The sequence below is a fragment of the Lissotriton helveticus genome, chromosome 8 (assembly GCF_964261635.1).
Source record: "Lissotriton helveticus chromosome 8, aLisHel1.1, whole genome shotgun sequence".
NCBI lineage: Eukaryota > Metazoa > Chordata > Amphibia > Caudata > Salamandridae > Lissotriton > Lissotriton helveticus.
This window is the reverse complement of record NC_136069.1, coordinates 278495600-278511498: the sequence shown is the minus strand read 5'-3', so window position 1 is coordinate 278511498 and position 15899 is coordinate 278495600. Positions and strand designations below refer to the sequence as shown.

Sequence of the window (15899 nt, the reverse complement as noted above, 5' to 3'; positions counted from 1 at the left end):
GGCTAACGCCGGCATCAATTTTATGTCCTGGAACGTAAGGGGCCCCAAAGACCATAAAAAATTTGCAAAGTGGTGGCCTATTTGCATAGACACAACTTGGATGTGACTGTACTTCAAGAAACTCATCTTACCCCAAGATCCGGGCTGTTGACCCCAAGAAAAATTAAAGGTGTGTGCATTTCTGCCGGTTTCTCATCCCATGCTAGAGGAGTACTGATTTGGGTACGCAAAAACTCAGACCTACAGATACAAGAAGTAGAGGTGGATCCAGGGGGCAGGTACGTGTTGGCTATATGTGCAAAGAGGGTTTTAACGTACTGCTAGTGGGAGTCTATGGGCCGAATCAAGATGACCCATAATTTTACCATGCACTACAAGATAAGATTATGAGGCACTCTCATATGCCAATACTTTGGGGGGGGGGGGGGGCGACTTCAACTGTATACAGAACCCAGACTTAGATAGGTTGAAAGGCACCCACAGACGACCATCTCGAGCGCCATAGCCAGTATTGCGGAGGGTCTCTCAGACGTCTGGTGCCAGCGCTCTCCCCTGGGTAGAGAATATACACACTATTCCTCAGTATACGACACACACACACTAGAATAGATTACTGGTTTGCATCACGTGAGCTGCTAACTTTTATAGAGGATTGTATACATGTGGCACGCACACTATCCGACTACTCACCGGTCATGTTAAATATATCACCAGCATGCGCCGCGTGGCGATTCCCACAATACTCTTTGCTGGACACTGTCTTCCGGGCTGAACTGGGCAACGCAATTGACGACTTCTTAGGCACAAATTTGGGTTGCGTACCCACTCTGTGTTCCATTCGGGAGACTTTTAAACTCTACCTAAGTGGTATGGCGATCTCTAAACACATGGGAGTCATAAAATCTATCCGCACTCAACCACAGAAGGTAGATAACACGCTTAAAACACTGGAGAGGAGACTCCAGGAGAGTGGGGATCCCCAGTTACTCTCACAAATCAGGGCGCAAATCGAAGAATATAATGAGCTGGCAGACGCCGAAGTGAAACACTTGGGGAAATATGCTACGGCTAGGCTGTATGCTGAAGGTGACAGACTCATCACCAGTTTGGCAGCGGTAATAAGACCCACTAGGCATGACGGGTATGTCTCACAAATATATAACGAGCGTGGTGAATTGGTAAGCAGCACACTTGAGATAGTGGAGGCCTTTGCTAATTACTTCACTGACTTGTACAGCTCAAGGGGGCCTACAGCGTCAGTCATATGATGAGTATCTTGCTCATATAGCGATGAAATGGTTAGAGAATACCGACAGAGAGAGGCTTGTAGCCCCTCTCCGACCAACTGAGATTCTGGCAGCATTGAAGGAAATTCCTAATGAGAAGGCCCCAGGAGCAGATGACCTAACAGTGGCTTTTTACAAAGCGTACCAGGACAAACTGTTTCCACACCTAGTGAATCTCTTTAAAGAGATGGCAAAACATGGGATAATGCCACCATCAATGCGAGAGGCCACTCTGATTACTCTATTAAAACCGGGTAAAGCTCCCGACTACTGTTCCTCCTACAGCCCCTTATCCCTACTAAACAGGGATACCAAGCTGTTTTCCAAGGTTTGGGCGAATAGGCTGGTGCCTCTATTACCGATATTGGTGGGGCCGGAACAGACAGGGTTTGTGCCGGGGGGCTCCCTAATGTGCAATTTGAGAACTCTCTTCGGCACCATAGCTAGAATTAACCCGAATGTAAAAGCCGCTGCTCTATTTATAGACATCGAGAAAGCATTCGACTCGGTGGAATGGAGGTTTCTATACGCAGTTCTAAGGAGGGTGGGTGTGGGGGACGTTTTCTTAAAACTAGTGGAGGTTTTGTACGCCCAGCCTGTGGCATACGTGCGGGTTAATGGCGCATTGTCACAGCCTGTGGCCTTTGCCAGAGGCACAAGACAATGTTGTCCCCTTTTCCCCCTTGCCCTGGTTACAGAACCCCTGGCTTGTGCGATGCACGAATACCACGCATATACGTAATCCGGAGCTCAATCTCAAACCTATGCTCCCGGAGGTGTAGAAATTTGGACAACACTCAGGTTTATTTATCAACTGGCACAAACAGACTATTTTCCCCCTCACAGCAGCCACTGCCCTCATCCATACAGAGTATCCTATAGAGTGGACCCAGTAATATATCTGGGCATAAATATACATACTGACCCCAAGGTAGTAATGTCCGAAAATTATGGGTGCGCGATACAAAAACTAAAATAGGCCGTTGATGAGTGGATTAAACGCCCATTATCTCTTGTGGGACACATTGCATTAATGAAAAGGGTGGTAGTACTTCCACGTTTCCTTTTTCTCTTTGCAAACATCCCCATTAGCTTACCTAGGTCTTTTTTCCACAACCTACGCACACTACTAACGCGGCTGGCCTGGGCCGTAAAGCAATCTTGTGTTAAATGGGACATCTTAATAAAACTGTATTCAGAAGGGGGATAGAAATCTCCAGACTTAGAAAGCTACTATTGGGCTGCAAATATTGCACGCGCAGTCCTGGATACATGGCCCACATAACCTGCCACAGCTGTATATTGAACGTAACATGGTCTCCCCTACCCCTCTACCGAAATTACTGATTGGTGGCTTGCTGGGCAAGCCCCACATAATGGACCCCGTAGGGTGCACAGGGTCTCAACAACAGAGAATTGCAGTTACCCAACAACTTAAGTCAGTATACTCTCCTAAACTCCCTAGAAAGTGGTGTGATTGGTTCCCGCTCTGTAACGACAGGGCAACATTGCAAACTCTACTTAAACTACAGATAGTGTAGATGGGGGACCTATTTCTGGAAAACGTGGGAAAAAGCGACCTCCCAGGCCCGAGGGTGACAGCACTAGACGCTTACCAGTTCTACAGACTGCATCAGGCACTGCATGCGACATTGGGAGCTGACATGACTGAGCCACAAGAAATGAAGTCGTTGACATTTCTGTTACAATCCCAATCCCCGCAACATGGAATCACAATACTTTACGCCCTCATAAAAGGGCCGACAACTCGAATAAAAAGCTAATTTCAGCATCAATGGGAAGACAAACTAGGGTTAGAAATTACTGAGGCCCAGTGGACCCACTGTTTTAATAACACAAAGTCCATTTCACAGTATGGGTGGCATAGATTAATCCACTTTAAATAGCTCCACAGAGTATATTATACTCCGACACGTCTATATATATATATGGGCTGAGGGCAGACGATAAGTGCATAAGATATAAGGCTGCAGGCGCAGATTTCACACACTTGGCGTGGGACTGCCCTGGGGTCCGGGCCTTTTGGAGCGAAGTGTTCATTGCATTAAGAGAAATGTTGGAGCTGGCATTGCCAGAAACACCGTTAGTTGCACTCCTAGGGTATGATAATATACACAAATCTGGTCGCAGATTGTCGGCCGTCGGCCTATTAATAGCAAAGCGAAGGATTGCGATGAGATGGATGCATGGTCCCTTACCCAAGCTGGGAGACTGGCACACAGACCTGGCTTATTGTTCTATACAGTCAGATCATTATAATTCATTAATGCTTGCTAAGTGTCAACCTAAAGATATATGGGGCCCATATCATGCATACTTGTTTAAGAAAGCTGCAGAGGCCACTACACAAGTAGAGCAAGACAGAGTGGTTGTCGGTTGAAATAACACTTACACTACCAAACTAGTCTAATGATGCATGCGGGGTGCAGTGGGGGGGTGTACAGGTTGGGGTGGGTGTAGTCATTAAACTGTAACTATATATGATAAGACTACAGGTTGATATTACTTCGTCTTACTGTGCTGCCCCGGAGGACTTGGACATGTTGTATGCACATATGATATTGTATGGTATACAAGCTGCGTGCACTGGCGTAGTGTATCTTTTAAACTTATTATGTGTACAGAGGACATTGTATTGTATACATACTGCTTGAACTGCTGTAACGTTTTAAAAAAAAGTAAATAAAGTTTAAAAAAAATAGTTCAACACTAACAGGATGGACTCGACAAAGAAAAAAGAATAAGGTACAAGTATACACGTATACACATTGCCTCGATATACATAGAGGTACATGCATCATATCTAAAAGAAAATAGGTAGCTTGAAGAGCTTATGCCCCAGGGAGGTGAGCCAGATCACCCTGATGAAAGCCCCTGGCCATAGAGTAGGGCTGAAACATGTCGGTATGATATCCTAATACACTACATATATATTTTTAGCAGTGGCGACTCCTCCATGGGGGCGTCACCCCACTGCTTTTTCGCAGTGCTAGAAGGCAGAAACATAAAATGGTAAAACTACCATTTTATGTTTCTGCTTCTTGCACTGCGAGAAAGCAGAAGTGCCTGGCGTGCCTGGTTGTGGGTGGGCGGTCCTGCTCGAGGGCAGTGGGGGAGTGGATTTGCCCACTGTTGTGGGTACTGACTGTTTGGTCGGCTCCAGGGCCAACCAACCTAGTCATGCGCACTCTACCTTTTTCTCTATGTAGGGTGCTGCATGCAGCCTACATAGAGAAAATGGCCCAGCTGGGGCGCTCTCCACTGCGCCTTACCAATCACAACGCTTCCATTGTAGTGTTGTGATTGGCTTAGCGCCGGGGAAGGAGGCTGCCTGCTGGCTGCTTCCTGTAGGAACACCGGGCGGGATCCGGTTTCGGCTGCACCACCATTACACCGGCCAGGTGGCCAGGAGCAGAGCTGTAAATAACTTTTGATTTTTTTATTCTCCACCTGCGATCAGTGATTGCCCATCGGGCTAGCTGGCAAATCGTTCCAGGCATTCGGAAGTGTACAGAAAAGCTGTGTGACTGTCTGCATGTGACCGTGTGAGTCCATGTGTGTTTGGAGCACTTTGTGTGTCAATGTGAGTGTAGGACAGCACGTACTTGGTGCCAGATTTACTGTTGCGTCACACCTCGTTGGCGCCGTCTGAGTACTGTGTGCCTGTGTGTGTCAGTGCCGGTTTGTGTTGTGTCGGTCGCTGTTTGTCAGCGCTTGCCCGGTCCTGTGCAGCACACACGCGCACTTCCAGTATTACTAACCGTGCGCCCTCTTCCTGGAAGGAGCTCTGCACAGGTGTTGCCTGATGGGAAGGAGGGCAGTAAACAGGCGCTGCTGTGCAGTGAAGGTATAGGGATGGGCTTCCAGTCAGTGAGGCTGTGTGGGCCGGCCCTTGACACCCCAGGGCCTCCCCACAGACATGCGAGCCATAGGGTGCGGCCTCAGTTGTCAGATCAGAGGGCAGAGCCTGCCATGCACATCGTGGAACAGGCAGAAAATGTATACAAAGGCAGGCCTATAGGATAAGAGGGGTAAAGAATGGGAAATGTGCAGGAGAGGCTGCAGAAAGAGACATATACAATGAAAGGAAGTTCAGAAAGAGAATATGTAGATGAGACAATGCTGAGAAAGTAAAGAGAAGGGTGGAGCGGGGGCAATATAAAGAGGAGTGGAGTGTGCCGATGTAGAGGGTGAGTAGAAGAGCTAACCACGAGTAGGGGTTGACACTATACACTGGTCATGTGTAGGGGAGGTGGTGGCAAAGGCGGCATTGGTATGAAAGGCTTCTCCGCTTTGCGTTGTAAAAGGTCTTATTTTATGATGAACTTTCATAGGACCTGCAGCTACAATATATAATGTGGGTCTAAAGCTGAAATATAATGAACGTGGGTACGATGAACCCACTGAGAGTGAAGTCCTGCGCCCCTCGGATCTCCATACCCCTTCCTTGGCTTCTGATCCGATTACAGTCACAACTCCTTGTCTCCTTTCACCTCGTGTGTGCCTCGGAACAAGATGGCAGCGCGCTGGCATCCCTCTTCTCAGTTCCCTTGCACTCACGATATGGCATACACATAGAAAAGTTAATTTTGCATTGCGTATGGATATCGGCTGCCTAAATATTTGGCATTGAATGTAATTTATATGGACAAAACTTGCAATCGCTGTATACAATTATCAGATTAATATGGTGTTCTGTGATAGGAGTGAAGTGCAAGTTTTTATTTATGTATCTACGTGGCAGCAGATATAAGGTCAGGCATGTCCACAAAGAGCATTTGTTACATCCAATAGCCCCTTAAGTCTGAATACATAGTTACAACAATACACTTGTGCCACTATACTGCAAGTCAATGGTTTGTCAGTTTGTGTTTCTGATATTAAAAACCCGGCATATTAAAAACCCGGACACAAATTAGCTTGTCTGTAGGTATGTAGCAGCAGAAATGGTTATTGTCAAATTGTCTTTGGGAAGACTGAGTCAGCCTAGCAGTGATTCAAACATCTAACTCACTGATCACTGCAACTTTCGCTCAACCTCCTGAGCTAAGGGGTGGTGCATGCTTTTTGCCCTGAGTTTCACTCTTTTCAGGTCAGCAGGTGCATGCATGGTTGCACAAAAGTGGCAGGAGAGGTTGCACACATTGGTTTCTCAAATATGCTTGAGAATGCACCATTTACATCCACTTTTTTCAAAATTTGCTCATGGGACTTCCCGAATCCGCTCCGCTTGTCCGCCACCGAGCACTTATACCAAACCTTTTCACCTCACCACTTTCAAATGTCACCAGCCGCCACTGATTTTTAGTTCTAACATCCGACTACTCCACTAACAAAGAGATACCTCGAAGTAAGCCGTAGGATTTTTTATCTTTATTCCCCCTGGTCTTTTCTTTTAAGTGGTCCCTGGGCGACGGTCGAGCCCACCCTGACCTTTAGGAGACTGGGTGAACCTGATGATGAAGCATGACACTACTAGAGTGTGTGAGCGTTATTTAAAGAAAATAAACCCTTTCCTTTCCTGCTTCTATTAAGGCGGTGCCCCACTTGAGACTACCATTGACCAGCTCTCTGTATAAAAAATCTTAGGAGGAATACTCTCTGCGTAAATGAATTAATTAGGAAGGACCTATCCCTCCTTTTTTCCTTCCATTAGGTAGAAGGGCCTCTCTACCATCCAAACCTGAGAGAAGGACCATCCCTCCCTCTCCCAGATGCTAATATAGAAACTACAAGTAATTAACCATGGCTCCTCCTTGTGGCCTAATGCTGTCCTTCTCCTACAGGTGGGGTGCGACCGCAGTAAAAACCTTGTGGATATTTGCAGTGAGAAGAACTTCGAGGCCTTTGTATGCGATGCTTTGTCGGTGCCATTGAGAAGTTTTTTATTTGATGCGGTTATCTCCATTGCCGTAATCCACCACTTCTCCACCGAGGTAAGGGTTGTGACTTGTGAGAGCCTGTAGAAATAAAGGTGATGTTGCAAATTCTCCCTAAGACTTTACTGTTGCTTCACAGCACGTTATTAAGCATCTGCTGCACTGTGTTGAGTAGGACTCTGTATTGTATTGTATTGCAGCATTTATATAGCGCTTACTACCCCTGGGTGGGGCGTTGATACACGTGCCTACATGATTAGCATGCTACACCATGTAGGGTGTGTGGTTGAACGAATGTTTTTATTTTGATCCTATGTTGTTCGTATATCCATATCATGTGTGATGACCACCGAGGTGCAGTTATCGTATTATGGGACGCAACGCTTAGCTGTGGTCTTACAACATGCATTTGGCTGCCCCAGATGTATGCTGATTGCCTACAATTTGGCTTCTGTGTGTGTACAAGTTGCGCATTGATCATTACATTCAGTTTTTTTCTTCGATTTCTTTTTATCTCATTCAACCTTCAGCTGTGTTGATTTAGGTGCACTGTGATCATGTGCTAAATTGTCAGAGGTTGACATAACAAATCCCTCAAAGTGGAGGAACCAAACCCGTACTGCTCTTATGTTTTGAGTTTGACATCTTTACATTTCAATTTTCTTTCATTTACAAGATGGATTTTAACCACCTGAAACTCAACCCAGATAAGACCGAGCTGGTGTTGACAGGTGGTGCCTCCAGTCCCTGGTCCTCACTTTTCTGGCCCCCTTCCCTAGGTTCTCCCCCGTTCCCTTCTACCTCAGTTAAAACTTTAGGCATTAAACTTAATTCTCACCTCACCCTTCACTCCCAGGTTAGTTCTGTGGTCTCTTCCTCTTTTCTCTCTTTACGCACCATCCGCAAGGTATCTCGTTTCTTTTCCTTTGATGCCTTGAAGCCGATTATCCTTGCGATGGTCATCTCCCGCCTGGATTACGGCAACGCCTTATATGCTGGTATACCTGCATACAGTCTTAGGCGGTTGCAGTTGATCCAAAACCAGGCCGCACGGTTGGTGTTTAAACTTCCCAAATCTTGTCACGTTACACCCCTCCTCAAATCCCTACACTGGCTTCCTGTCCGTGAACGTGTCCAGTTCAAGCTTGCCTCCATCACCTTCCAGGCTCGACTGGGCACGGCCCCCGCTTTCATTGCCTCAGAGATTGTCCCATATCTTCCAATTAGGGAGCTACGATCCTCATCCCAATCCCCGTTATCAGTTCCTCGGTTCCGCAGAAAAAAATGGGGGGGTTCGAAGTTTGCGACCCTTGCCCCAGTCTTATGGAACTCCTTGCCCTTTGAGCTCAGATCCCTAACGCCCTACCCCCAGTTCCGAAAGAAACTCAAAGCTAACCTATTCACCAAATCCTTTAGTTAGCCCTTCGTTACGTTGTTCCTCCCTTATCATTTCCACTCGGGAGATCTGCAGGTCATAGCGCCATGAAACCGCTGGTGAAAGTGCGCTTAATAAATATTTTAAACTTAAACTTAAACTTTGGATGCGCTTTAAGATGAAGAGGCTTTTACGTAAATAATATTATTGCCTCATTTGTCTTCCTCATAACTGCCCCTGCTCTCTGAAGGCGACAGAGGATATGCTGACAGTTTTTTTTCATAAAAGGGCAAACCGATGGCCTTTGGCCTCACGTTTTAAGATGTCACCGGAAGCTCTCAATGTCAATACTGCAAAATAAGAAAAAAAGTCTCTCTCTCCCCTCTTCTCTTCATCCTCTTCCTCATTATGTATTTTTTACATAATGCCTATCCTAACGGCTAGGGCGGTCGACCATGAATCTGAGGAACTGTGTTCGAGTCTCAGCAACGACGCTGAACATCCTGTGATTCTGGGCAAATCACTAAGGGCCAGATGTAGGAAGGGTATTACCAGTCGGTAACGGCCGAAATTAACGAATTTCGGCCGTTACCGACCGGTAATAGGCTTTTCTGATGTAGGGGCCGAAATTAACGATTCGGTAATTTACTAAATCAGTAATTTAAGAAATCAGTAAATTACCAATTTATTAAATACCGATTCGGTAAATTACCGAATTCCTAATGTAGGGAGCACTTAAATGAGTGCTTATCCCATGTTAGGATTCGTTATTTACCACCAACTACAAGTTGGTGGTAAATAACGAAAACACCCCAAAAAGAAATTTTATGCAAATTGCTTCAGTGCCATGTTGCAGACATACATGCCCTTAGGGCATGTATGTCTGCAACATGTGCACCCATACACAATTGAGGGGTGCAACAGGGTGTCAAAGTGACACCCTGCCACCCTTCAATGTTTTCCCCCTTTTACCGAATCGGTATTTACCGATTCGGTAATTGACCATAGGAATGAATGGCAATTACCGAATCACCGAATCTTACTGATTCGGTAATTTTTACCGAATGATTTGCTACATAGCATTTACCGATTGGAAAATACCGAATCGGTAAAATTCGGTATTTTCCAATCGGTAAATGCTATTTACCTACATCTGGCCCTAAATCTTCTTATGCCTAACAAAAAAAATAATAATGTCTCCTCATGTAAAATAACTGGTGCTATGTAAAGGGCTCTGATACCCGATACCTTCGGGTCAAGTTTGCGCTATATAAAACTCTGTAAAGTAAAAATAAAAAAAATACATGTCAATGTTTAGACATGCACCTTAAAAAGGTGATTTTCATTCAAGAAATGGTCATTGAAAGTAATAAGTGAAATACTGGATCATAATGTTTGGTAAAATGAAGAGAACCGAGATTAACAATGCACAATTCTATAGTAAAAACACACTTTGCGTTGTTCAATACATTTTATTTGGTAGAAAGGAGATTGTTGAAGCTGTTGTCTTCAAGATGCAACTAATAATAATCGCTGCTTGGAATTTTAATATTTAGCTTTTCTTTAACGTTCATAATGGATTATTCATAAAACAATGGACAGTGGCCACTGCAATTCTGTGGCTGTAACATTTACTGTAGAATTGTGGATTTGCTTTTATGATGCCTAAATTGCAGATTTCAGCAAAAATGTTGGTTACAGATGAAAAGGATCAACATAATACTGCCATGGAATGTGCTACATGATGTCACATTATTTGCCTTTCCTGCTGCATAAACCTTGAGGCCCTGACAGGTGTAAAGGTCTCCAAAGTGGTTTGAAGCTGTGATTTTGATAATTAAATCCACATTTCATAAATCTTTTTGAAGTACAATACACTGAACGCTCACCCAAATATGATTTTTTATTGTGAGAGCTGAGCTCAAGCAAGCTGTAATAAATTCAGGGGTTCATTTGTGTGACTCTAAAAGGTGCATCACAGGTGAATACCTTTTACAAACATCAGAAGTAACACGTTATGTTACCTGTAGCATAAAACAGCATCTTGCATGTCGATCAACATGCATTATTTATGTGATTCAACGGCAAAGCTGTAGAAAAACATTACGTGGGCCAAACAGTGGATGACCTCTGTACACAATACATGAGGAATCACCCCTGCCCCAAACTCTCTCAACGTCGTCATAAAGTCCAGAAACTGATATCGAACTATTGCACAAAGGAAGTGGGGGACAAATAATTTCCCCCACAGCACTGAACTTCTCAGGTCATCAAAAAAGAAGAAAATAGCATCTTGGGGGCATGTTGCAACGGTTGAAACGGGGTCTAGTTTTTACCATATAGTGCCCCAGGCCCATTCTGCCCCACACCTGAAGCATGAGGCCCTCATGTAGGCCCCACCAGTCAGCACACAAAAATCTGTTACGTTGACTATATTGTTTCAACTATTCTCTAACCATAGTGGGCCCAATGCCTCTCTGCTAACATTATAAGATATCTCCTCTGGGACACACACGAAGCTTCAGCTCTGTCATTTTTGATAAACAGGCCACAGAGGCCCCCACTCCTTTGTTGTGTGCGAAGTGCACTTCTCTTCTTACACTCATGATACCGCAGGAATAGGGAACATCTCGAACTAAGAGAAACATGATGTGGTAGATTGTGGTGGGGGCCAATGGCAATATTTTTATTCCTTCTTATTATTGTATTTTTGCTAGCTTTAATGTAACTAAAACATGCAGCATGGCGTGAGAATATGACCTATACCTTTCTAAATGTTCTGCTTTCTTGAAAAGTTTCTGAGAAGTGACGCAAACAATGTAGGTGTCACTTCTGTGTTCCTAATATTTCCGAGAGGTGGCCAAAGGTCTGCGGTCAATAGTTCCTCATTTAAGAGTATAAATGATCTGCCCTTCAGTCCATTCGACGGACTACCTCGCAGAAGTGACCCCTTGGGTCATGACGCATGTGTATGTGCCCCCTCAGCCATCTATCTAGCATCCTTGGCTAAGCCTATATTGCTTATTGTATTTTGAAATTGCCTCTTTCTCTCTTCTCTGCTTTGCCATTGATTTAAAATATGTTTGCATTGCATGAGTTTGTACTTCATTCCAAAAATGTGTCTAAGTGCCCAGTCTTTGCTAAGAATTCATAATTATATCAAAGTGTACCTTTACATTTCTTGTTGAAATGTTTAAAAAAAAAAAAAATTCTAAACAATCTTGATTCAGTTCCAGTCTCTCACACTTCTATTTTCTTGTTTAAGATACTGCACCCCTGCAAATGAAGTTGGTGCCTTTCTCCCTCCCCCCCCCCCCCCGCCCGCTCCCCCCTCCCCAAAAGAGGACAATCACACCCTTTAACACGGTACTGTCTTGCCTTGTCAAAGGCAAGCTCTTTGCCGGAGCCAAGATCATCCTTACTAGAAGTATAACTATTATCGAAAGAAGAACACTAGTTTTTATCCCTTAACCTTCTCCGATTTCCGTGAATACAACATGGCACCAGCACTTAATTCCACTTCACTGTGTTTTAAGAAACAATTACAAATGTATAATCCATTTCCCCCAAATAGAGCTCCACCGGGTGAGGGGGGGACACAGGGAAAGAAGGGCGGAAGGGCAGTTTGTATATATTTGTCTAAACCACGTCGCAGCCTCTTAAAAGCTTTTTTATATTTTTGTAACAGATTTAAAAAACTGACAGAAACAAATCACATCGAACTGCAATCTACCAGGACAACATAGGTTGTCAGAGGTCTGATTTTATACCAATACAAATACTCACTCTAGACTCTAGGGTTGCACAAAGCACATAAGCCTTTTATAAGAGAGTAAATCATTCTCTGTTAAGGGGATAAAGGTATGCAAGGAGAGATAACGGGTGGACCAATATATCACAGGTGATATATTGGTCCACAATGGGCATTTCTTTATATTTAATTCATATTGCACCTTCACCTACAAATTAATTTTAATTGTAGGATACATTTCACTGTTTTAAACCAATATATTTGACAGATGCTAGAGTAACTGGTTTAGTGTCAACTTGGTATTTAAGCAATCTGCCTTTGCACGTTTTTATGTTTTTACTGTTATGCAATGGATTTAATTAGCTATGCAAATAAACTTGACTAGACGAATCACAAATAAGCAAAAATTAATAAAATCTTGACCAGCCTGTAGCCAAAAAAGCCTTTCAACTTTATGGACCATTTGCTATTAGATTTGAAGATATTCCCTGTGGAACATGTCTTAAATGAAGAACTACTGGACTCCAGAGAACATTTTTGGATGTACAGTTTAAAGTCTTTCCATCCAGATAGACTGAACATCACTGACAATACCACCCGAATACTGCGTATCTCAAAATATCTCAAGGCTGCATTGATTCCACATTCCATGCTTTTTGAAAATCCAGCGGGGTCAGTTGTGCAGGCATTGAGCCAACAAAACAATCTTGTACTGTCTGAGGAAGGCTTAAACTGAAACATTATATTTGAAATATATTTTTGCTCTTTAGTGCATTATGTGAAGTTAAATATATTTCTAAATCGCTCGAATACCTGGAGGTGTCTTGGCGCTAGCTTCGCTACCATAAGAGAAGAACCCATCAATGTTAGAACTAGTTAGTGTAGGAATCTGGGTTTTTGTTGCAGTACCATCCACACAAGCCACTAGTAAATGGTACTCCTGCTACCTAGGGCATTGGACCTAAAGCATGAATTGTTCCACCCTAAGGAACCCTTCACCAAGCTCATGCAAACTGCCATTGCAGCCTCCGTGTCTTGGTGCAGAGAAAAACGAAGAATCGACATGGCACACACCCCTGTGTGCCATGCCTGTGAGCACTACGTATGGTATAGGTAAGTCACCCCTTTGGCAGTCCTTACAGCCATAAGGCAGGGTGCACTATACCCATGTGAGGGCATATCTGTGAAAGTGGATATATCCTGGTGATATCTAAGTTCACCCTTAGATATTACCAGTGCAGAGGGAAGCCATAACAAGTACATGGGCTGGACAATCGTCATTACCAGTTCCCCAGCTACATTATGGCTTCACTGTACCCCAAGGTGTATGGTACCAAACACCTTGTCTTAATAAACCTGCACTGATGCAGTGCTGAATTTATTAATAAATGCAAACAGAGGGCACCTTAGAGGTGTGTCCTGAAAACCTACCGATGACTAGTGTGTAGACTGACTAGACTGGACCAGCCAGTTACCATGGACAGGATTCTGGCCTTCTGAGGTGAGAACCTTCGCTCTCAGAAGACTGGAGCAAAGCTTGCTCTGGGCGGAAGTGTTCACACCTCCTCCAGGCAGGATGGGCATTCCAGGGAGGGAAGCTTCAAAGGCCTGCCGCCTTTGTTATGTGTCCCGACCCTCTCCAGATAGTGGAGTTGCCACCCCCCTGTCCTGACCCCACTTTTTGGTGGCAAGACAGGCCGGAAAATTAGATCAGAAGGTGTGCCCACATTCAGCCAGCACCACCCCTAGGGCAGACCAGCTGATATGGACCCCACTTCTCAAATTCCTCTATGTTGTTTTGACTGGAATTAGCGTTCTTGGGTCAGGGTTATGCCCACTTCCCACAGGAAGTGGTCATATAGAGGGTGTAGACACCATAAAGGTCGGTAGTCCATTCCCCATAACACCCTTAAATTGAGTACTTAAGTGACACCCCTGAACTCAAGAACTAAGATTTGACAGATCAACAGAAGAAGGAACGAGAAGAGTCACTGCCTGGCGAGAACTGCACCAGAACTTTGGACATTGGCGTGGAATCTTGCCATCCTCAGCCCTTTCTCTACAGTCGCAACAGAGTGACTCGTTCTGCGAGCTGGAGAACTACTAAAGCCTTGGGTAGCCTGCCACCACTTCAACAAATACCGAAAGTCTCCCTTGGAGTAGAGGTACTACTCCCCTGAAGTCCACAGGCAAGGACAAGTAGAGTCTGGTCCACCGCCATGCAGCTCCCAAGCACGACCAAGGCTGCAGACGACCAGGAGAAGGTAGTTCTGCTCTGGAAGGTCAGATCTGTCTCCCCACCAAGTGTGATGACACCAGGGCCAACCTGACCCGTGCTAGTACCAACCCCTGGGGTACCAGATGCCCAGCACCAAACACCAACCATGAGTGTCCAGTACAGATCCTCACTGCACAAGACCAAGCAACCGTTTAGGGACGTCCGCATCACTGAGACCCACTTTGAGAGTCACCCAGCTGCTTTTGATTTTGTCGCTTCCAGCTGGTTGACCGCAAGGCGCATCTTTGTGCACCCAACCAACCAACCCCCTCTGCCCCTGAGGGCCCCGACCCAGGTCCCGACAATCCGGCTGTGCATTCGTGCTCCAAGACCTCATGCAACCTAAGCCCCCGTTTTATAGCCCTTGGATTTGCCCACAAGTCCACCTGTGCAGCCTCTTTTCAGGTGGCCCCCCTTCTCCGCAGCGCTAGCTACCAGCCTTACCAACACCCTGCTCTCCGTAGAATGCAGACGGTTCCTGGCGAACTGCTGGGTAGTACTTTGAATCATGGCCCACTACTACTCCAAACCCAGAAGATGAATCGCTGAAACCGACTGTACCTACCTATATGCATCTTTGGAGTCCATACAGGACTTGATTGCGTGCTTCCCGGACCACACTTCCCAGAATACACAGTCTCATTTGAGCCTCCCATCGGTGGGTGTGTTATATATAAAATGGGGAAGTGGGTCGGCAGTTGCGCACACCGCTTCCGTTAAAGCCCCTGAAGAGAAGCATATGGAGCTTCGAAACGCGTCGGGCAGATCCCGTACGGAGCGGCGTCTACGAGTGGATCCCCGTCCTCACCTATACATAAACCAAGCTGCTGTTCGCGGGCTACTCAAAGGTGGACACCTTCGAGCATTGATTTATACGCGGCCGTCCAGCCGCGGAGTATGCACCACCCTGGTACCCTGGGGGTCACGAAAGTGAAGCAGCAGTTGTACTTGGAATCGAGGACGGGCCCACTTGTGGAGTCCATACAGGACTTGATTGTGTGCTTCCCGGACCACACTTCCCAGAATACACAGTCTCATTTGAGCCTCCCATCCGTGGCTGTGTTATATATAAAATGGGGAAGTGGGTCGGCGGTTGCGCACCCCGCTTCCGTTAAAGCCCCTGAAGAGAAGCATATGGAGCTTCGAAACGCGTCGGGCAGATCCCGTACGGAGCGGCGTCTACGAGTGGATCCCCGTCCTCACCTATACATAAACCAAGCTGCTGTTCGCGTGCTACTCAAAGGTGGACACCTTCGAGCATTGATTTATACGCGGCCGTCCAGCCACGGAGTATGCACCACCCCGGTAC

General features: G+C 45.5%; 1 protein-coding gene across 2 annotated transcripts in view; it reads left to right on the top strand.

Annotated features, from left to right (window-relative positions):
• The window catches only part of ALKBH8 (alkB homolog 8, tRNA methyltransferase), a 416983-nt gene that overhangs the window by 343984 nt on the left and 57100 nt on the right, over positions 1–15899 (top strand). For both annotated transcript variants that reach the window (XM_078657033.1, XM_078657032.1), the window contains exon 11: positions 7094–7243. In XM_078657033.1, coding sequence (XP_078513159.1) covers positions 7094–7243 — 150 coding nt within the window. The remainder of the gene's footprint in view (positions 1–7093; positions 7244–15899) is intronic.